The sequence below is a fragment of the Erinaceus europaeus genome, chromosome 3, assembly GCF_950295315.1.
Source record: "Erinaceus europaeus chromosome 3, mEriEur2.1, whole genome shotgun sequence".
Classification (NCBI taxonomy): domain Eukaryota; kingdom Metazoa; phylum Chordata; class Mammalia; order Eulipotyphla; family Erinaceidae; genus Erinaceus; species Erinaceus europaeus.
In genome coordinates this window covers 44,952,645-44,974,040 of record NC_080164.1, presented here as the reverse complement: position 1 = coordinate 44,974,040, position 21,396 = coordinate 44,952,645, and the positions used below count along the sequence as shown (strand labels likewise).

The 21,396-nt window shown below is 47.4% G+C and overlaps 1 protein-coding gene across 17 annotated transcripts in view; it reads left to right on the top strand.

Annotated features, from left to right (window-relative positions):
- Positions 1-21,396, top strand: part of DYSF (dysferlin) — a 272,723-nt gene that overhangs the window by 57,910 nt on the left and 193,417 nt on the right. For 9 of the 17 annotated variants that reach the window (XM_060187114.1, XM_060187104.1, XM_060187112.1 and 6 more), the window contains exons 4-7: positions 9,377-9,482; positions 17,102-17,216; positions 19,843-19,935; positions 20,248-20,456. In XM_060187114.1, the coding sequence (XP_060043097.1) occupies positions 9,377-9,482; positions 17,102-17,216; positions 19,843-19,935; positions 20,248-20,456 (523 nt within the window). The remainder of the gene's footprint in view (positions 1-9,376; positions 9,483-17,101; positions 17,217-19,842; positions 19,936-20,247; positions 20,457-21,396) is intronic. The other 8 variants (XM_060187109.1, XM_060187107.1, XM_060187118.1 and 5 more) reach the window with 1 other exon arrangement.

Here is a 21,396-nt window from a genome sequence, read left to right as displayed (position 1 = left end):
TCTCCTTAGGCCCCTCTCTCCTCTCTGTCACCAGCCACACGTGTTTGTACTCACGGGTGATTTACTGGGTTCCTGTGGTCATTCTAGTCCTGTCTTGTTTTGGTCCCGGGTGGTCTCCTTTGGTATTCCTAGTTGATTCGGGAGAGGAGAGGAGAGGAGAGAGAAAGAGATCTGGGATCTGCTGCTCGTAGCTCCGCCTCCGGAAGTCCAAGTGCTTTTTTTTTGTTGTTGTTGTTGTTCAGTTTTCTTTCTTCTTTTTTTTTTTTCAGTTACCATCAGGGTTATTGTAGGTGCTTGGTGCCTGCATGACATATCCCTGTTGTTATTCTTTTCTTTTTTTCTTTCTTTCCTTTTGATAGAGACAGAATTTGAGGGAGAAAGGGAGATGGAGAGGGAGAAAGATACAACTGCAGTTGTGCTTCACCAGTTGTGAATCTTCTCCCTTGCAGGTCGGGTAGGGGGCTTGAATCAGTGTCCTTGCACATGGTCATATGTGCCCTTTACCAGGTGTTCCACCATCCAGCCCTTTGCCCAATGTCTTTTTAATTAATTAATTTTGCCTCCAGGGTTATTGGTGGGGCTTGGTGCCTGTCGGAATCCACTGCTCTTGACAGCCATCTTTTCCTCCCATTGTTGTTGTTGCTATTATTGTTCCTTCCTGATGGAACTGCAGATTCCTCTTATCCTCTTCTTCCATCACTTCTTCCTCAGTGGGAGTATGGATAAAAATTGTTTTGGGAGCCACAGAAGGTAGAAGTTCTGCTTCAGTAACTGCTTCTCTACTGGACATGGGTGTTGGTAGTTTGATTCATACCCCCAGCCTTTTCCTGTCTTCCCTTAGTGGGGACCACAGGAATTCATCATGCAGGCAGCAAACCCCTGTAACAATCCAGGCAGTGTTTAAAAAAATTGGGACCCTTCCAATAAAAAAGTTTTACATCATTGTTTGAAAAAAACAAAACAAAGGCAGCTCAAATGCCCATGATAAAAGGTGGGTAGGTAAAACATCTTGTCTGTGTAGTCATACAATGGAAAGGGAGTGCCTTCCCTAGAATGTGTGGGTCCCATGTGCATGCCCCTCCACATTGAATTTTCTGGTTTCTTTCTTTTTTTTTTTTGACTTTAAAATTATCTTCATTTACAGGAGTCTGGCAATAGCACAGCGGGTTAAGTGCACGTGGCACAAAGCGCAAGGAACGGCATCAGGATCCTGGTTCGAGCCTCTGGTTCCCCACCTGCAGGGGCGTTGCTTCACAGGTGGTGAAGCAGGTTTGCAGGTGTCTATCTTTGTCTCTCCCTGTGTCTTCCTCTTCTCTCTCCATTTCTCTCTGTCCTATCCAACAATGACATCAATAGCAACAATAATAACTACAATAACAATAAAACAACAAGGGCAACAAAAATAAGTAAATATTAACAATTATTTTTATTTACTTATTGGATAGATAAAACCATAAATCAATAGGGAAGGGGATGATAGAGAGGGAGAGAGACACTACAACACTGCTTCATGACTTGCAAAGCTTTCTTCCTGCAGTTGGGGACCGGGGGGCCTGAACCCAGGCTCTGGAGCACTGTAACATGTGCACTCAACCAGGTGTGCTACTACCCAGCCCTTCCGGTCTCGTTCTAACACAATCCTGTGTGCCACCTATGCATTCCAACCCAGGCCCAAGGCTCCCTGAGTAAAAACACTTCTTCTCCATCCTGTGTGAATCAATGAATGAAGAACAGCCATCATGGCTTCCTGTGATAAAATCTGGCATTGCCAAGAGATAGCTCACTTCAATAGTGTGCTGCTTTGCCATGTACATGACCCAGGTTCAGGGCTTTCTCCCCTGCACTGAAGGAAGCTTTAGTGCTATGGACTTCTCTCTCTCTCTCTTTTCTTGCCAGAGCACTGCTTAACTCTTGTTTATGGTGGTATGAGGGACTGAACCTGAGATGTTGGAGCCTCTGGCATGAGAGTTTCTTTGCATAAGCATTATGCTATCTACCCCCACCCTCTGCCTCTGTTTTTATCTAAAAATAATAATAATAATAGTAAACCTGGTAGATCATCCTAGTTTCTGGGAGCTCCCAGCTTTGTCTGTGCTCAGACTCTAGGCCAGGCAGCCTCAGTGCTGCCTTCAACCTTCCTCTAAGGGGAGCAGGGGATTGTAAAGCCTCCTACCTGTCCAGCTTCTCAGAGGGACTGGCCCTGGGCCTCTACAAGGGTAAGAGGTCACATGGCTTTGAAAGATGTATAAGGAGGAAATATCAGGGTCCCTCCTGGCCTCGAGCTCTGGGTTGCCTGAAGGGGCGTGGGTTGGAAGGGGTAAGGATGTCAGTTCCTCCAGCATTTCCTCTCATTGTTCCTTGCCTCTCTTCCTGGAATTCTCCAGTCAAGGGCTAGGAGGCCAGGATATCAGAAAGGGAGGCCTCACTTTGCTCCGCACTCTTTAGCCCTGGCCAGCGTCCTCCTCCAGCCTCACGGCATCCACACTAGAGCTCTGGCTGAGTGGATAGCAGTGTGGACACTGCCTCCTGCTTCCCCAGGCTGATGGCTGAGAGCCGCTGGGAATTCCCTCAGTGAATTTGAAGACCTGTGTGCTCAACTGTCCAGCCCCTAGATATATTTATTGATGGTGTGTGTGTGAGTGTGCTATGCTGTGTGTGTGTGTGTGTGTGTGTGTGTGAGAGAGAGAGAGAGAGAGAGAGAGAGAGAGAGAGATTGTGTTGTGTGTGTGTATGTGATAGAACGAGGTCATCACTCAGGATCATTGGCTCATGTGATGCTGGGTATTGAACTCAGATCTCATGCCTGAGCGTCTAATAATTTAACCACGCTGCTGCCCTTTTAGTTATTGTGAATGACTCTAATAATGAACATGGATAGATAGGTATCTATGACACATGGATGATGGCTTCCACCTCTGACACCAAAACCAATCAAAATCCCAAACAAGTATCTCTGTGAGCTCCTGATTTCAGTTGTTTGGAGCACATACCCAGAGGTAGAATTGCTGACATGTATATGGTCATTCCATGTTCAGTTTTGGGAGGAACTCCCAGCATTCTGTGTTCCAAGTAGCTGCATCATTTTCCATTTCTACCAGCGGTGCACCAGTGACCTAATTTTGCCACATCCTTGCCAAACACTTAATTTCTGTTTTATTTATTTTTGGATAATACCATCTTATATAGGTGTTAATACCATGATGGGTGAAACCTCATTGTGAGCAACTGGTTTTTATAATCAGTGAATTAGATCAAGGTTGACATTTTTTTTTTCCTCCAGGGTTATTGCTGGGCTTGGTGCCTGCACCATGAATCCACCGCTCCTGGAGGCCATTTTTTCCCCCTTTTGTTGCCCTTGTTGTTGTAGCCTCATTGTGGTTATTATTATTACCATTGTTGATGTTGTTAATTGTTGGATAGGACAGAGAGAAATGGGGAGAGGAGAGGAAGACAGAGAAGGGGAGAGAAAGACAGACACCTGCAGACCTGCTTCACCGCCTGTGAAGCGACTCCCTTGCAGTTGGGGAGCCGGGGGCTCGAACCGGGATCCTTACGCCGGTCCTTGTGCTTTGCGCCACATGCGCTTAACCCACTGCGCCACCGCCTGACCCCCCAAGGTTGACATTTTATAAACTATGTTTGGGGTTGGCAAAAGAGTTCACAGCCCGTGTTATTTGATATTGGATAGAGACAGAGAATTTGAGAGTGGGAAATAGAGAGGGAGAGAGGCAGAGAGACACCTGCAGTCCTGCTTAACCACTTGTGAAACTTTCTTCCTGCAGGTGAGGACTAGGGGCCTGAACCTGGGTCCTTGTGGACTGTAATGTGTGCACTTAACCACATTAACCAGGCCCCCGTCTCTCTCTTTCTACCCGAAAAGTTAGCCTGGAGCAGTGAATCCCTGGTAATGAAAAAACAACCACCCCCATAAAACCTATGTTCAAATCGGTTACTTTGGAAAAAGGCTGTTCCCAGGTTAGCAGGTATGCTTCTCTGTGTCAGGAAGAACTGACTTCAGAGACAAGTGGTGAGAGCACACCTGTGGCTGTACTGCTGTGCGGGATGGAGCACCGGGCCCCAGTTCTGATGGACACACGTCTCTTGCTGACCCTGATTTCCTACATAGCTGCAGAATATGACTTATCCATGTCTTTGTCTCTGGCACTTTTGGGGGGAGTCATTGCTGGAGCTTCACTGCACCAAGCCAAATTTTTTTTTTCCAGATGAGAGAGAGAGAGAGAGAGAGAGAGAGAGAGAGAGGGAGAGAGAGGCACCATAATATTGAAGCTTCCTCCTGTGCGGTAGGGGCTGAGTGCATACGTATGTTGTGCTTATGGCAGAGCAGGTGCAGTATCCAAGTGAGCTATTTTGTTGCCTCTGTCCTGGGCACTTTTGCACGTAGCACAATGTGTACATAACCAGGTGTTCCACCCCCTGCCCGTCTGCCCCCCTTTTAAGCAGGTGTGCCACTGCCCTCCCTTTCTTGAGCTTGCATAATTTCGCAACTCAAATGGGCTTTTTTTTAAATTTATAAAAAGGAAACATTGACAAAACCATAGGATAAGAGAGGTACAACTTCACACAGTTCCCACCACCAGACCCCCGTATCCCATCCCCTCCCTTGATAGCTTTCCTATTCTTTAACCCTCTGGGAGTATGGATCCAAGGTCATTGTGGGATGCAGAAGGTGGAAGGTCTGGCTTCTGTAATTGCTTCCCCACTGAACATGGGCGTTGACAGTCTGATCCATACTCCCAGCCTGCCTCTCTCTTTCCCTAGTGGGGAAGGGCTCTGGGGAAGCAGAGCTCCAAAGAACATTGGTGGGGTTGTCTGTCCAGGGAAGTCTGGTCGGCATCATGCTAGCATTTAGAACCTGGTGGCTGAAAAGAGAGTTAACATACAAAGCCAAACAAATTGTTGACCATCATGGACCATAATCATGGACCTAAAGGCTGTAATAGTGTAGATGAAGTGTTGGGGGGGGGTCCTCCATTTTTTTTTTCTTTCACCAGAGCACTGTTCAGCTCTGGCTTGTGGTGCTGGGATTGAATCTGGGACCTTGGAACCTCAGGTGTGGAAATCCTTTACAAAAATACTAAACTACCTCTCCAATCTCTGCTCATTATGCAGTGACCTACTCTTTCCTTTTTAAAAATATTTTTAATTTTTTTATTATTGGATAGGGATAGAGAGAAGTTGAGAGAGGGTAGGTGGAGAGAGAGACATCTGCAGCCCTGCTTCACCACTCATGAAGTGTTTCCCCGGCAAGTGGGGACCAGGGGCTTGAACCCAGGTCCTTGCACACTGTAATATGTGCACTTAAGCAGATGCACCACTGCCTGGCTACTGACCTGCTCTTTCCTAAGAACCTATTCCTTGACAAGAGGACTGTCCCCTCCATCACAGCTGTGTGATATGACAGTCTAGGGCCTCTTTCAGAGTGGGGCATGTCTCCCAATGCTGGATTTTCTTTTCTCCTTGAAGACTGGGTGGCACTTGGTTTTTATTTATAATCCCTGCTACCTGAGCTCTGGGAAATGTATCTGTGTGGATGTGAGCAAGCAGAGCTGCTTGGAGGCAGTGAGATATAATGGGGGGCTCCTGAGGATGGATGGGCAAGACAGTCTATGCAGGACCACCTGTCAGGCAGGAATCAGGGATGGGCTTCTGTGTAGGGGCAAAAAAGGGCCACAGTTGCCCTGGGGGAAAGGTGTGGTATCTTTCATCCCTCTCCTGCAGGGAGAAGATCTGGCCTTAAGCTGTGCTTCCTGGGGTGCGAGGGGCAGGGTGCAGTGTGATCCTTGAGAGACTGTGGTGCTGTGGGTGCTGGAGATGGTGGCGAGGATGTGTCAGGAGAACAGCTGGGCACATCAGGCTACTTGTTTTCTTCTTTTGGTTGTTGGTATTCTGTGATTCATTACAACTATTAATTGTTGAGAGCTGATCAAAAAAGAGGAAGGTAGGGCCACATTTGTAATTAGCAGATGTCATTTTAGCATTAGCATATGATCTAGCAACGAGAGATCGGGAAGCTCCTTAAGGGGTGATTTGCAGAAGCAGAGTTCTTGTTGGCAGTGTGCGCGCTTGGGGAGCTGATCGCTGAAGAATGAATGATTAAGGACTTATGACAGAAGCTGACTCCTGCTGCATGGCTGCCATTATGCCTTCTCTTTCACCTATCCTCAGTGTCGTGCACGTTCCTTTATTGACCCTAAGACCTGGAAATCAAGTCGCTGCCGCGGCTTCCAGATATCTAGTAAAACCACCATTTAAAAAAATATTTATTTATTTATTCCTTTTTGTTGCCCTAGTTGTTTTATTGTTGTAGTTGCTGTTGTTGTAATTAATGTTGTCGTTGTTAGATAGGACAGAGAGAAATGGAGAGAGAAGGGGAAGACAGAGAGGGGGAGAGAAAGATAGACACCTGCAGACCTACTTCACTACCTGTGAAGTGACTCCCTTGCAGGTGGGGACCCGGGGGCTGGAACCGGGATCCTTATGTCGGTCCTTGTGCTTTGCGGCACCTGCGCTTAACCCGCTTTGCTACCGCCTGACTCCCTAAAACCACCATTTTTTGGCGTAGTGCATCAAAGTAAAAGACTCTGGGGTGGGTGAGGAGAATACAGGTCCAAGAAGGACGACAGAGGACCTAGTGGGGGTTGTATTGTTAAATGGGAAACTGGGGAATGTTATGCATGTACAAACTATTGTATTTACTGTTGAATGTAAAACATTAATTCCCTAATAAATTAATTAAAAAAAATAAAACCACCATTTTTACTATACCCAAATCACTGAGGCTTTTTACAGTTGGCTTAGCAATATCTTTATTCACATGACCAACAGAAAAAGAGTAGAAAACAGAAAGAAGCTGAATTTAGAGGTTTCATTACAAATCAAACTTGTATGCATGTCCTGAGTTCAGTCCTTGGCATCATATATGTCAGAGTGATGCCCTGGTTTTTTTTGTACCTTCTCTCACAAACAAACAAAAAAACCCAAACATATCTAGGGGCTGAGTAATGGTGCACCCAGTTGAGTGTTTATGTTACTACATGCAAGGACCCAGGTTCAAGCCTCGGGTTCCCACCTGAAGGGGGAAGCTTCATGATCAGTGGAGCAGTGCTGCGGATGTCTGTCTTCCTCCCTCCCCTCTCAGTTTCTCTGTCCTATCAAATCAAAGAAAGGAAGAAGAGGAAGAAGGAGAAAGTGATTGTCAGGAGCAGTGGATTTATTGTGTAGGCATTGAACCCTTGGGGATAAACCTTGTGGCAATGAAATAATTTTTTTTTTGAAAGGTGGAAGCCATGCACATATCAACCAATGAATGCTTGGTAAACTAAATAAATCATATAAATACAATGAATTATTACTCATCTTAAAAAGAGAAATTCTGACATACACTATAACAAAGATAGGTATTGGGGATATTATGTTAAGTGAAATGAATCAAACCAAAATGACAGATAGTATATGATTCTTTTTTTATTTTTTATTTCCTTTTTTGTTGCCCTTGTTTTATTGTTATAGTTATTATTATTGTTATCAATGTCATTGTTGTTTGATAGGACAGAGAGAAATTGAGAGAGGAAGGGAAGACGGGGGAGAGAAAGATAGACACCTGCAGACCAGCTTCACCTCTTGTGAAACGACTTCCCTCCAGGTGGGGAGCCGGGGGCTCGAACCGGTATCCTTACACCAGTCCTTGTGCTTTGCGCCACCTGCGCTTAAGCTGCTGCACTACCGCCCGACTAGTATATGATTCTTATGGGTGATACTTTGAATGGACATAGTCATAGAGACTACTGTGGGATGGTGGAAAGGGGCAATGGAGAGTTACTACCTGGTGGGTACAAAGTCTCAGTACAGGATGATGAGAAAGTTCTGCAGGTGGGTGGTGGTGATGTTGGGGCAATCTATTAATGTACTTACTGTCATTGAACTATAATTTAACACTGAGACAGTAAGTTGCCATATTTTTATATAGTCACAATGTTGACCATTGATTGTTATTTAATAAACTGATTGTTATCTTTTTCTTTCTTGTAAAAATATTTTACTTATTTTTTTGTTGGATAGAGACAGAGAAATTGAGAGGGGAGGGCAAGAAAGAGAGACACCTACAGCACTGTTTCACCCACTAGTGAAACATCTTCCCTGCAGGTGGGGACTGGGGTCTTGAACCCAGATCCTTATGCATCTTTATTATCTTTTTCTTTTTTTTTTTTTTTCTCCTGCTCCACCCCGTCTCCAGCTTGGATGTTTTCTTTTCTTTTTTTTTTTTTCTTTCTTTTTTTTTTTTACATGCATAACATTCCCCAGATTCCCATTTAGTAATACAACCCCCACTATTTCATTCATCATTTTTCATGGACCTGTATTCTCCCCACCCACCCACCCACCCACCCCAGAGTCTTTTACTTTGGTGTAATACTCCAATTGGATGGACCTTGAAAAAATCATGTTGAGTGAAATAAGTCAGAAACAGAAGGATGAATATGGGATGATCTCACTCTCAGGCCGAAGTTGAAAAACAAGATTAGAAAAGAAAACACAAGTCGAACCTGAAATGGAATTGGAGTATTATCTTTTTCTTAAGATGCATTTATTTATGAAGTTTTTTTTTTTTGTGTGTGTATGGGAGGAGATTGAGAACAAAAGCATCACTCTGGCTTTTCATCAGGGTCCTTCCTTCCTTCCTTCCTTCCTTCCTTCCTTCCTCCCTTCCTCCCTTCCTCCCTCCCTTCTTTCCTCCCTCCCTCCCTCCCTTCTTTCCTTTCTTTCTCTTTCTTTCTTGCTTTCTTTCTTCTTTTTTTTTTTTAACCAGAATACTGATCATTTCTGGCTTCTGGTGGTGTGGGGGACTGAACATGAGACTTCTTTGTAGCCTTAGGCATGAGAGTCTGTTTGCATAACCATTATGCTATCTACCCCTGCTCCATCGGGCTACTTTTCTTTTTTTCTTTCTTTTTAAAAATTTTTTATTTATAAAATGGAAATATTGACAAGACTATAGGATAAGAGGGGTACATTTGCACACAATGCCCACCCTAGAGCTCCATATCCAATCTTCTCCCTTGACAGATTCCCTATTCTTTTTTTATTTATACAATGGAAGTATTGACAAGACCATAGGATAAGAGAGGTACAATTCCACATAATTACCATCACTAGAACTCCATACCAATTCCCTCCCTTGATTGCTTTCCTATTCTCTATCCCTCTGGGAATATGGACCCAGGGTTGTTGTGGGTAGCAGAAGGTGGACGGTCTGGCTTCTGTAACTGCTTCTCCGCTGAACATGGGCACTGACAGGTTGATCCAGACTCCCAGTCCACCAGGCTATTTTTCTACATTCTACTTTTCTCTCTTCTAGGTTCCTGGGGGAAGCCAAGGTCCCACTCCGGGAGGTTCTTGCCACCCCTAGTCTGTCTGCAAGCTTCAGTGCTCCCCTTCTAGACACCAAGAAGCAGCCCACAGGGGTAAGTGTGTGTTGGGTCACTGCATCTGGCCAGTTTGTGGACTCTAGCCTTGCTCCATAGCTGTGTCCTCGTCTAGTCCACAGCAAGCAGTCCTCGAGCATCCTGGTTGGAGCTGGGAGAGAGGGAAGGGAGTCTTGGGCCCACTCACAGGGCTCAAGGCAGCCTTGCTCACACCAGCTTGACTTGTCCCCTCCCCCACCACTCCATGCCCCCTTAAAAGCTGTGTGTCTGGAAACCTCATGTCTTCCCAAATTCCCCAGCTTCCCTGGCAACCCTCCCTCACCACCTGGACTCCTTGTTCACATATGGAATATCTGAGTCATCTGGGCCACAGATCAGAAGGAAGGGAGTCAGACACCTCACTCCCCTGCCTCTGGGATCTGTCAGACCCCCTTCCTTTCCTCCATTGTTCTCCTCATCCCTCCTCCAGCCTTCCCAATGCTCTCACAGTCCTCTCAGACAATTCCCAGTCCTCTTCTCTATTCTCTGTTATTTTTAGTGAGCTGAATATGTATCTAAATTCTTCCTGTTCAGGAGAATTTCTGACCTTTCTTCTGAGTCAGCCTCTTCTCCTAGAATGCATAGGGAGAACTACTGATTTGGAAATATTTCCTGCTAGGAAGACCAGGCTACCTTGCCCCAGGAATGTGTGTGTGTGTGTGTGTGTGTGTGTGTGTGTGTGTGTGTGTGTGTGTGTGTGTGTGTGTGTGTGTGTAGGAGGAAAACCAGGCTACCTTGTCCCAGGAGTGTGTGTGTGTGTGTGTGTGTGTCTTGGTGAGTGAAGAATTGACCATTCTCGGCAGATTTTTCTGAGACCAAGAAAAAGATGTTGGTTCAGTGTCTGAAATCACTCGGGGGTTCCATGTTCATATTGCTGAGGTCAGGAGACACGTTGCGATGGCCTCCATAATGTCTGGTTCATCATGGTAGTTTTCTATGAAGAACTGTGGGACTCTGTGATTTCAGGCAGAGTGAATTTTATTAGAAAAAAAAGACAGCTTGGGTGCAGGTGTGCAAGAGTCCCTGGAGAAAAATGGTGACTAGCTGGTTTCTTTCTTTTGCTTTTTATCCCAGTCTGTTTCACCTGGAATAAACTTTTCTTTGGTCCATTTAAATTACCTGGCTCTTCTCTATTGTTCCCCAGGTGCACTCTATTTTTTCTTAAGTCCCTCCTACATCTATGCCACAGTCATTTTTTTATTGTTGTTAGTTATTATTGTTGTTGTTGATGTTGTTGTTGTTAGATAGGACAGAGAGAAATGGAGAGAAGAGGGGAAGGCAGAGAGGGGGAGAGAAAGATAGATACCTGCAGGCCTGCTTCACTGCCTATGAAGTGACTTCCCTGCAGGTGGGGAGCCAGGGCTCGAACCGGGATCCTTATGCCGATCCTTGTGCTTTGCGCACGTGCTCTTAACCCGCTGCACCTGACTCCCACCATAGTAATTTCTTTCTCAGGTACTTTTCTTTTCTTTTTTAATTTTATTTTACCAGAGCACTGCTCAGTTCTGGCTTATGGTGGTGCAGGGGATTTAATATGGGACTTTGGAGCCTCAGGCTTGAGAATCTTTCTGCATAACCATTATGCTGTCTACCTTCTGCCCTTCTCAGGTGCTTTTCTATTTCTCTTCCCCTCAGTGCTAAAACTAAAGACAAAAAGCCAGTCTTGATGCCATCTTGGTGGAATCAGTCAGCGCCATGGGATGCTCATGAGATTTCACTGAAGTACAGATCAGGGGGTGCCTGGCCTGAAATCTCAGGGCTGGAAGGCCCTTAAGTGGATTCCTAGATCACTGTCCTTTGACGCTGGAATGTTCTCCTGAGGCATCTTTGGACAGAGATCACTGGGATGCCTCCTTGGTGATGACATGCCTCCTTTCCCCCAGAAGTCCAGTTCTTTCTCAGACAGTGCTCACTGTAGAACATTCTGGTTTGGTTCAGTGCAGTGTGCACCCTCTTTACTATTTCTTGCGTCCCCTCTTGTCCTCTTTTTGAACTATTCAGTCTTCAAATGCTCACTCTAGTTAAGAGGGACTTGAAGAATGTCTACATTGCTCTTCTGAGGGACCCTGGAGAGGGTTATAGTTAACTCAGAAAGCGTGGAGCACTAGTGGAGAAATTGCAGGCATCCTGGCGGCTGTGCAGGAGGTGTTTTGAGTCAGGGGGTGCTTGGTGCTTGTCCGTCATGTCTCTGGGATGAGACTGTGTCCTTTGCTGCTTATCCAGCCCCGATGTTTCCAGTCAGGGCTTCTCACTTCCTGGGGGAGTTGCTCAAGCCCCTCTCCACTCTGGTCCTGTGGGCACCCACTACACGGTGTCTCCTGCTGTCATCCTGAGACAGCTTCCGGTCTGCTGGGGATGGACTCCCCCTACTCTATGAGTGGAGGAAAGAAGCCACGTACTCACCCATATTTTAAAAAGGACTTATTTATTTTGAAAGAAATGAGAGACAGAGACAGAGATAGAGAGAGAGAGAAGAGAGACTGTTCTGGCATGTGCAGTAGATATTATATCCCATGCATGCAAGTCCAGTATTTTGCTTGCTGAGCTGCCTCCCCAGCCCCCACCCATACATTTTGGAAGCAGTTTGTTAATAAGGGTGCTAACAGACTACTATGCCAGTATCATGCCAGGCTTTCCTCTTCCTCCTTTTCCTTCTCTTTATCCATCTCCTCCTCCTTTTGCTAGGGCACTGCTCAGCTCTGGATTAAGGTGATGCCAGGGATTGAACACCTAGTCTTTTTTTTTTTTCATAATAAATAATTGTTTACAAGACAACTATTGACACATGGATATAATTTCTTTTATTTTTCCCTTTACTGGGGGGGGGTCATGGCTTATAGTCAATGGTGAAATATAGTTGTTTGTACATGTGTAACATTTCTCAGTTTTCCACATAACAGTTCAACTGTCCACCTCAGTCCTTCTCTGCCATTGTGTTCTAGGACCTGAACAGCCCCCCCCCCCAACTCCAGAGTCCTTTACTTTGGTGCAATACACCAAAGATACAATTTCTCATCTCCCTTTGATAGGTGTCTGCTTATTACTCCCACCACTAACTCAAATCCTTTCCCTCAATCATTTGAACATACCAGTCTTTAAAAGCCAGAGTTAGGAGTCTCAGAAGGTGGCTTAGGGGTAGAACATATACTTTGCATGTGTTAGTCCCTGGGTTTGAGTCCCAGCACTGACCACAGAATGGTGTCCTACTTTCTCTCTTTTTAAACAAAAATAGCAACAAGAAGCCAGAGTCATATCAGAAACCACATGAAATCTGGTGTCATGGTGAGTTGGGAGCAGGGAGTGGAAGTGGGAGGACAGTGTGCTCTGATGAGTCTCAGTATTTCCTCTGAGGGATTAAAGGATGATATCCATCACCCCTGCCTAAGCTGGGAGCCACGTCTAAGCTTCTGGACTTAGTCTAAGGGAAGGTGACTAAGACCAGACTCATGTGGGCTTTCCTGTCCACTCAGGAAGTATGTGTAGGGGAGGTGTGGTGGCCTGGCTGAGAGTTTGTTCTTGTTCAGCTCTGTGTCTAAGTGTTGGGGCCCCAGCAGTGAGTAGGGCTGAGCATGGCAGGGTGGGCAGCGTGACTATAGGAGGAACCCAGCAGTTGTTCTTTGTTGCTTTTGTTTTTTGGGATCCTCCTAACCTGGGACTGGGCATGTCCCTCCAGAGTTCTGCTGCTCTTGTTGACTGTGGACCTGTAAGATGGCAGACCTGGGTGGCTGAGGTCATCCCACTCCAAGGTGACCTGTTCTATACAACTGACTGATAATGGTGGGGGCTGGAGGGCAAAGGAGAGGGCATTTAGTGGTCTTCCTAGGAGGGTTCTAATGGGGAGTTTGGGGCAAGATTGTGTGCTTTGTTTATGGAAATAGTGCAGTATCTTGCTTGGCCCCTAGCAGGTGCTGGGGGAATGAATGATGGCTCAGGGTCCATGCCTAAGGCAGGCACTGCACAAGCCACCTTTCAGATGTAGGTCCAACTCAGGGTGAGCCAGCACTGTGGGCAGTTGATCAGGCTGGTGCTTGATTGTAACCTCTGCTGTCATATGCTGGAATTCTTAATCCTTTTTTTGTCTTTTAAATGGGAGACTTGAATTTTTATATTGCATGGGGTCAATCATCTCTGTTACTGGTGGTAAACTTAAACTGCTTCTGGCAGCTGGGACTCAGCACAAGCATGTGAGAGGTTTTTCTTGTCTCTCCTACATGAAATTCTGAGATGATAGCAGAACCAGGCTTCTAGAATTTTTTTTTCCCCACCCAGAACTCTGCTCAGTTCTGACTTATGTTAGTGCTGGAGATTGAATCTGGGGCCTCTAGTGCTTTAGACATGAGAGTCTTGGCATAACCATTGTGCTTTCTCACACTCTCCTCCTCCTCCCTCCCTCCACCTTCCCCTTCTTCCTTTCTGTCTCCTTTTCTTATTGCCATTGGGGCTACTTCTGGGGCTTGGTGTTTACTTGAATCCACCACTCCCAGCAGTCATTTTATTTCTCTTCTTTCTTTTTTTTTTTGGATAGAGATAGAGAAAAATTGAGAGGGAACAGGCAGATAAAGAGAGAGGGAGAAACACTGCTTCCTCACTCTGGGAACTTCCTCTTTATAGGTGGGGACCAGGGACTTGAACCTAAGGTCCTTGCACACAGCAAAATGTATGCTGTATAGGGTGCACCACTGCTTGGCCCCTTCTCTTACCTGCTTCTAGCATGTTTTCAGCCTTTAAAAATAATTTAAGATGTGGAAGAAAGTTTTTTTATTATTATTATTATTATTATTTTTTATTTAAGAAAGGATTAATTAACAAAACCATAGGGTAGGAGGGGTACAACCCCACACAATTCCCACCGCCCAATCTCCATATCCCACCCCCTCCCCCGATAGCTTTCCCATTCTCTATCCCTCTGGGAGCATGGACCCAGGGTCATCGTGGGTTGCAGAAGGTAGAAGGTCTGGCTTCTGTAATTGCTTCCCCGCTGAACATGGGCGTTGACTGGTCGGTCCATAAGATGTGGAAGAAAGTTTTAAGAAATAGTAGAAAGAGAATTTTGTCCTCAACTACTTGAGATTGTTATTATCAACCAGTAATAAATGTCAACATGAGGACAATAACGTTGATATAGCACTACCGTCAAATCCACAAACTCCCATTCAAATTTCATTTATTTTCAGGGGCTGGATGGTGGCTCACTCAGTAGAGTGTGTGTTACATTGCTCAAGGACTGGAGTTCAAGCCCTTGGTTCCCACTTGTAGGGTAGTTGCTTCATGAGTGGTGAAGCAGTGCTGCAGGTGTTTTTTTTCTCTCTCTGTATCTGTCTGTCTGTCTGTCTGTCTGTCTATTTATCTAATTTCCCCCTCCCTTCACCCCCCAGTCCTCTGTAGTAACAGTTTTTCAAGTGGTGACACCTTGTGGTGGTTGAGGAACCTGCATGGTGATTAGGGCGTTTTCTCAGCTTCTTACTTAAAAGGGGCCCCATTGTGATCTCAGATCTCTTTCCCAGTCTCCTGAAATACTGAGGTGACTTTGCCTCCTTCTTCAGGTTCTGAGCCCCACCTTCCCAGAGATCCTGCCCTCTGGTAGTCTGGATTCTTTTGTCCTGGCCCCAATCTGCAGGATCAAGCCTCTCTTATCTGGAGACAAAGAGGACTTTCAGGCCCTTTCGTTTCAGGTCTGGAACCTCCCAGTATTATTCAGTAGAGATAGATGTTTGGGGGTAAGGGTAGATAGCATAACGATTAAGCAAGGATATTCTCATGCTGGAGGCTCTGAAGTCCCAGGTTCAATCCCCACAGCACCATAAGCTAGAGCTGAGCAGGGCTCTGGTAAAAAGAAAAAAAAAAAAAAAAGAAAGAAAAAGGAGGGAGTTGGGTGGTAGCGCAGCTGGTTAAGTGCAGTGGCACGAAGTGCAAGGACCAGTGTAAGGATCCCAGTTCAAGCCCCTGGCTCCCCACCCAAAGGGGAGTCACTTCACAGGTAGTGAAGCAGGTCTGCAGGTGTCTGTCTTTTTCTCCCCCTCTCTGTCTTCCCCTCTCTGTTTCTGTCTGTCTTATCTAACAACGATGACATCAGTAACAACAATAATAGCTACAAAATCAACAAAAAAACAACAACAAGGGCAACAAAAGGAAAAATAAATAAATATAAAAAACTTAAGAAAAAATATAAGTATCTGGTAAATTATACTGGACTCACTCGGGGGCACCATGCATCGTTAGCACTTCTGCTTATGAAAACCTGGAGACATGCTTACTGCCTAACAAGGAGATAAAGGAAAAGGACTGTGCACCGCTCATTTAAGAAGCTTGGTGAGAATTCTATCAAAATGCAAATGGGAAGAATCGTGTCCACCCGACCCCTTTTGCATTTTTCTCTTTAGTTCCTTTGTACTTTCCAAACAATCTTAAATTGAACACTCATTCTTTTGAGCATAATAAGGCTTCCACAGGGGCTTACAGGCCCCGAGAGAAAGGAAGGCTCTGCCAGCCCCTACTGGCCCAGGTGCTGCCTCATCTTCATGTTCTGGGGGCTCCTTTGACCAGTGTGGGTTTCCTGATGGGGTCACTCAGTTAGGAGTTCAAAGCAGCCTTCCTGGTTCATGCGAATGGTGTGACCGGTCATCTCCATACTGGTAAAGGTGGAAATAAGATGGAGTCAGGAGTGTTTCCAGGAGGAAAAAGAGCTAAAAAAAAAAAAAAAAAAAAAGGAGGAGGAAAGGCACTTGAGAGCCTCTCAGGCTAGCTCGGGCCTGAGCTCAGCAAAGCAGAACTGTCAGCAGAGAAGCAGGGAGGTCCAGGAGGTGGCACAGTGCATAAAGCATTGGATTCTCAAACATGAATTCCTGAGTTCAATCCCTGGCAGCACATGTACAGAGTGATGTCTGGTTCTTTCTCTTGCTCCACTTATCTTTTTCATGAATAAGTAACTAAAATCTTAAAAGAAGAAGAAGAAAAAGAAAGAGGAGGAGGGGGTAGGAGGAGACGAAGAAGCAGTGGTGGCAGCAAGGGACATTGCCTTGAGCATCCCCTCCCACCCCAGGGTGGGGTTTTCCCTGAAGCAGGACCTAGGCTGAGAGCTGAAAACTGTAGCAACACAGCCCTGTTCACACAGCTACACACACACACACACACACACACACACACACACACACACACACACACACACACACACACACACCCCTAGGTGTCAGAGACCACCACCACACACCCAGGCCACTGCACTGCATTTTGACCTGCAGAGGCCAAAATGACAGGAAGTGCTGTGTGACAGTAGGAGCTGATCGGATACCCCCCCACCCCAACTCACTGGCTTCTAGCTAGACTCTGTAGGAGGGCACGATTGCTCTTTCTACCTGCACTGTGCAGATGAGGAGACTGAGGCACAGAGAGCTTTCAGATCTCGCCCACGTCTGCACTGCTTCCAGGTGGTGGTAACTGTTCCCAGATCCTATGCTCTTACCTCTTACACTGATGAGTCCCTGGGGATGGCATGGCAGATCTGTGCTCCCTTGGAGCCATCTTTCTCCGTGGAGCGATGAAAGGAGCAGGAGGGATGCTGAAGGCTGGAGGTCTCAGGCCAACACACTTACCCTCATCCTGGCTTCTCCCATCTCTTCCAGGCCTCGCTGGTCCTGCAGGTGTCTTACACTCCGCTCCCTGGAGCTGTGCCCTTGTTCCCCCCCTCTGGGCCTCTGGAACCTTCCCCGACTGTGCCGGACTTGGACATGCTGGCTGGTGAGGAGCCCCCTCCCTCGCCCTGGCAGGGCCTACGGGAAGAAGCCAGCAGTGGCACCTGAGCCTGGGGGTGCGGGTGGGGGGAACATCCAGGTTGTGGCCTGTCCCAGCTGCCTCCCAGGCATGGAGGGATGGGGACTGCCCAGTGCAGGGAAGAGGATGCAGGTGGGTAGGGAGAAGGAGAGCTGCTATCTGTCAAGCCCAGGAAGGGGCAGAAGTCAGGCTCCTCTAGGTGCCACCAGGGCCAGTGTGAGGTGATGCTCCTGGCTGCTGTGCCCCTGCAGCTCTGTGTTGGTGAGCATGTGACAGCACCCAGGCTGTGCTGGACAGGCTCCCCAGAACTCAGCGCCTCTGTGCCCTGGCACCTGGGAGACCTTTGCTTATGGTACATGAGGAAAAAGATGTTTTGGGAGTTGGGCTGTAGCGCAGCGGGTTAAGCGCAGGTGGCACAAAGCACAAGGACCGGCATAAGGATCCCGGTTTGAACCCCGGCTCCCCACCTGCAGGGGAGTCGCTTCACAGGCGGTGAAGCAGGTCTGCAGGTGTCTATCTTTCTCTCCTCCTCTCTGTCTTCCCCTCCTCTCTCCATTTCTCTCTGTCCTATCCAACAACGACAACAACAATAATAACTACAACAATAAAAACAACAAGGGCAACAAAAGGGAATAAATAAATAAAATAAATATTAAAAAAAAAAGATTTGTTTTGTAAGAGTCCTGGACTGAAGTCAGGCAACATGAATGTTCCTCCCTTACCCCCACCCCTTCCAGGCAACAAGATTTTTTTTTTTTTTTTTGCCTCCAGGGTTATTGCTGGTATTGCTGGTTATTGCTGGGGCTTGGTGCCTGCATTATGAATCCACTGCTCCTGGAGGCTATTTTTTCCCTTTTGTTGCCTTTGTTGTTTATCGTTGTTGTTATTGCTGTCATTGTTGTTGGATAGGACAGAGAGAAATAAAGAGGGGAGGGGAAGACAGAGAGGGGGGAGAGAAAGACACCTGCAGACCTGCTTCACCATTTGTGAAGCGACTCCCCTGCAGGTAGGGAGCTGGGGGCTCGAACCAGGATCCTTACACCGGTCCTTGAGCTTCGTTTGCACCATGTATGCTTAACTCACTGTGCTACCACCCAGCTCCCGCAATATGAATTCTTTTTTTTTTTTGAACAATTTAAAAAATATTTTTAATTTTATTTATTCCCTTTTGTTGCCCTTGTATAATTGTTGTAGTTATTATTGTTGTCATCGTTGTTGGATAGGACAGAAAAAAATGGAGAGAGGAGGGTAAGACAGAGAGGGAGAGAGAAAGACAGACACCTGCAGACCTGCTTCACTGCCTGGGAAGCAACTCCCCTGCAGGTGGGGAGCCAGGGGCTCAAACCAGGATCCTTACGTTGGTCCTTGCGCTTTGCGTCACGTGCGCTTAACCCGCTGCACTACTGCCCAACTCCCACAACATGAATTCTTAACCTTTAACTTTTATTTATTTTTAAATTTTCCATGGGTTATCATGTGGGTCAGTGCCTGCGTGATGATTCCACTGTTCCTCGGTGGCTATTTTCTCCATCATTTTTTTTTTTAATTTGATAGGTCAGAGAAAAATTAAGAGAGGAGAGGGACAGAGAGGGAAGGAGAGAGAAAGACACCTACAGTACTGTTCATCACTTGTGAAGCCTCTCCCCTGCAGGTGGAGACTGAGGGCTTGAACCTGGGTCCTTGTGCATGGTAACATGTGTGCTCAGCCAGGTGAGCCACTGCCTAGCCTTGAATTCTTAACTTTTTAAAAGATTTATTTTTATTTTATGAGCTAGGTAGGAAGAAATAAATGAAGGAAAGGAGGAAGGAAAGAAAGAAAGAAGCCAGAACACTGCTTAGCTCTGGCTTGTGGTGGTGCCAGGGGATTGAACCTGAGTCCTCCATGCTTCAGGTGTGTAGCTGCTGCATTCTGTCCCCAGCCCAGGAAGCATGAGTTCCAGTTTTTCTTTGATACCAAGCTGCTGTGTGCCTTCAGGCTGGCAACTCTGAGCCCTCTCTGGGCCTGCAGTTTATCTGTTTATGAAAAGAACTGACCGTTTTAGCTGAGTGTCCAGGTCACCTCAGCCATCTTCACTTGCCTCCCCTGGGTTTCCCAAGAGAGGACCCATTCCTGAGTGATCAGCCTGCCAGTGAGGGGCCTGGCATGGATAAGCATACTGGTCTGGGGAGGAAGTCACATAGATGGGTCAGGTGGGCACTGGCTCTGGGGAGCAATTACCGAGCTCCTCTCATGGTGGAGGGAGCTGAGGGCAGCTCTGTCTGGGTGCACCCCGAGCCTGAGCCTGACAGGAACCCAGCCCTCTGTGGGACTTTGTGGTGAGGGAGGCAGAGCAGGACCAGGGCTCAGAGATGTGAGGTCAGTTATGACTGAAGGTGTATATGGGGGCTTCTGGAGAACCCTGAATATTCTGGGGCCTCCTTGGAGGTGGACTTAATGCTTGGGTTGAGGCTCTTCCAGGTGACCAGTGATCTGGCAGGTGAGGAGATGTGACCTGGGACTCTTGACAGGCTAAGGTAGATGGGGTGGGTGTGCTGGGTCGGCCCCCTTCATCCAGCGCCTCCTTCTCCTGGCTGTGCCCTGCCCACGTGCTAGGTGGGGGACCGAGCCGGGCCGAGACTTGGTCCCTGCTCAGTGACAGCACCGTGGACACGCGATACTCCGGAAAGAAGTGGCCGGCCCCCACCGGTGAGATGCAGGCCAGGGCTGTCCCGTCCTCCCTCTTGTAACCACCTCACACACCCACCGCTGGCTCACAGGCTGGACAGGGGCTCTCCTTGCAGGCTGGGGGAGGCCATGGGCCATCCTGTTTCCTTGCTGTCGACTAACTGGACTGATCCTCCATTTCCAGCTGCTGGAAGCTCCTCTTCTTTTTCCCTCATCCATCCGGGCTCACAGGGAAGCGAGGGGCAGGGGAGAATGGTGGTGGCACCCTTTCAGGACTGGGCCTCGAGGGCAGAACTGGAAGGACCCAGCCTCAGAGCCCCTCCTCCATTCCAGACACAGGAGAGGAGGACACGGAGGACCAGGGGCTCACAGGTGATGAGGCAGAGCCCTTCCTGGATCAGAGTGGTGCTCTAGGCCCAGGGGCTCCGGCCACCCCGAGGAAACCGCCTTCCCACCCACCCCCCTATCACCCTGGGGGCAAAAGGAAGAGAAGCACACCGGCACCCAGGAAGCTGCTGTCAGACAGACCGCAGGACTTCCAGGTGAAGGAACAATGCGGTCTGTATGTCTGATGGCAGTTTCCCCCCAGTACTCAGCAGGCCCTGGGAGGGAGGCTGTGCTGGCCCTGGGTCTTCAGATGATATTAATGTGGATGACATGCCTTGGGGCCTCACAACTAGCCTCTGCTTAGTTTATCTTTTACTAAGCTTTTACTGTTAAAAGAAAATCACCTTATGCACACAGCCCTGCTTGAGCCTTGTCCCCACCACACTGGAGGAAACGTTAGTGCTGTGATAGCTTCCTCCTCCTCTCCTTTCCTCTCCTCTCCTCTCCTCTCCTCTCCTCTCCTCTCCTCTCCTCTCCTCTCCTCTCCTCTCCTCTCCTCTCCTCTCCTCTCCTCTCCTCTCCCCATCTCTCCCCTCCCCTCTCCTCCCCTCTCCTCCCCTCTCCTCCCCTCTTGTTCCCTTTCTTTTGACACCAGGATTATCATTGGGGATAAGTGTTTGCATGATCTGTCATTCTCAGTGGTCAGTGGCCATCTTTTTTCTTTTTCTTTTATTTGATAGGACAGACAGAAATTGAGAGAGGGAGGGAGATAGGGAGGGAGAAAGAGAGATACCCTCAAACCTGCTTCACTGCTTGTGAAGCTTCCTTTCTCCAGGTGGGGACCAGGAGCTTGAAACTGGGTCCTTTTGCATGGTAATATATATGCTTATCTGGGTGCATCACCGCCCAGCCTTTCTATCTGAAAAAGCCGGCCTGGAGTAGTGAAGTCCTGGTAATGAAAAATACAATCGCTGCAGACATTCAACTTGTCTTTGTGCCATCTGCGTTCCTGGCCAGCAGTAGCTAGCTCGCCAGTCCCTGCTCTTCAACTTGTGGGTGTTGCAGCAGCAGCGAGAGCATCACCTAGAAATGTCTGAAATGCAGGCACTCTGACCTTCCAGACCTGCTTGAATCAGCAGCACCCCCAGGCCAGAC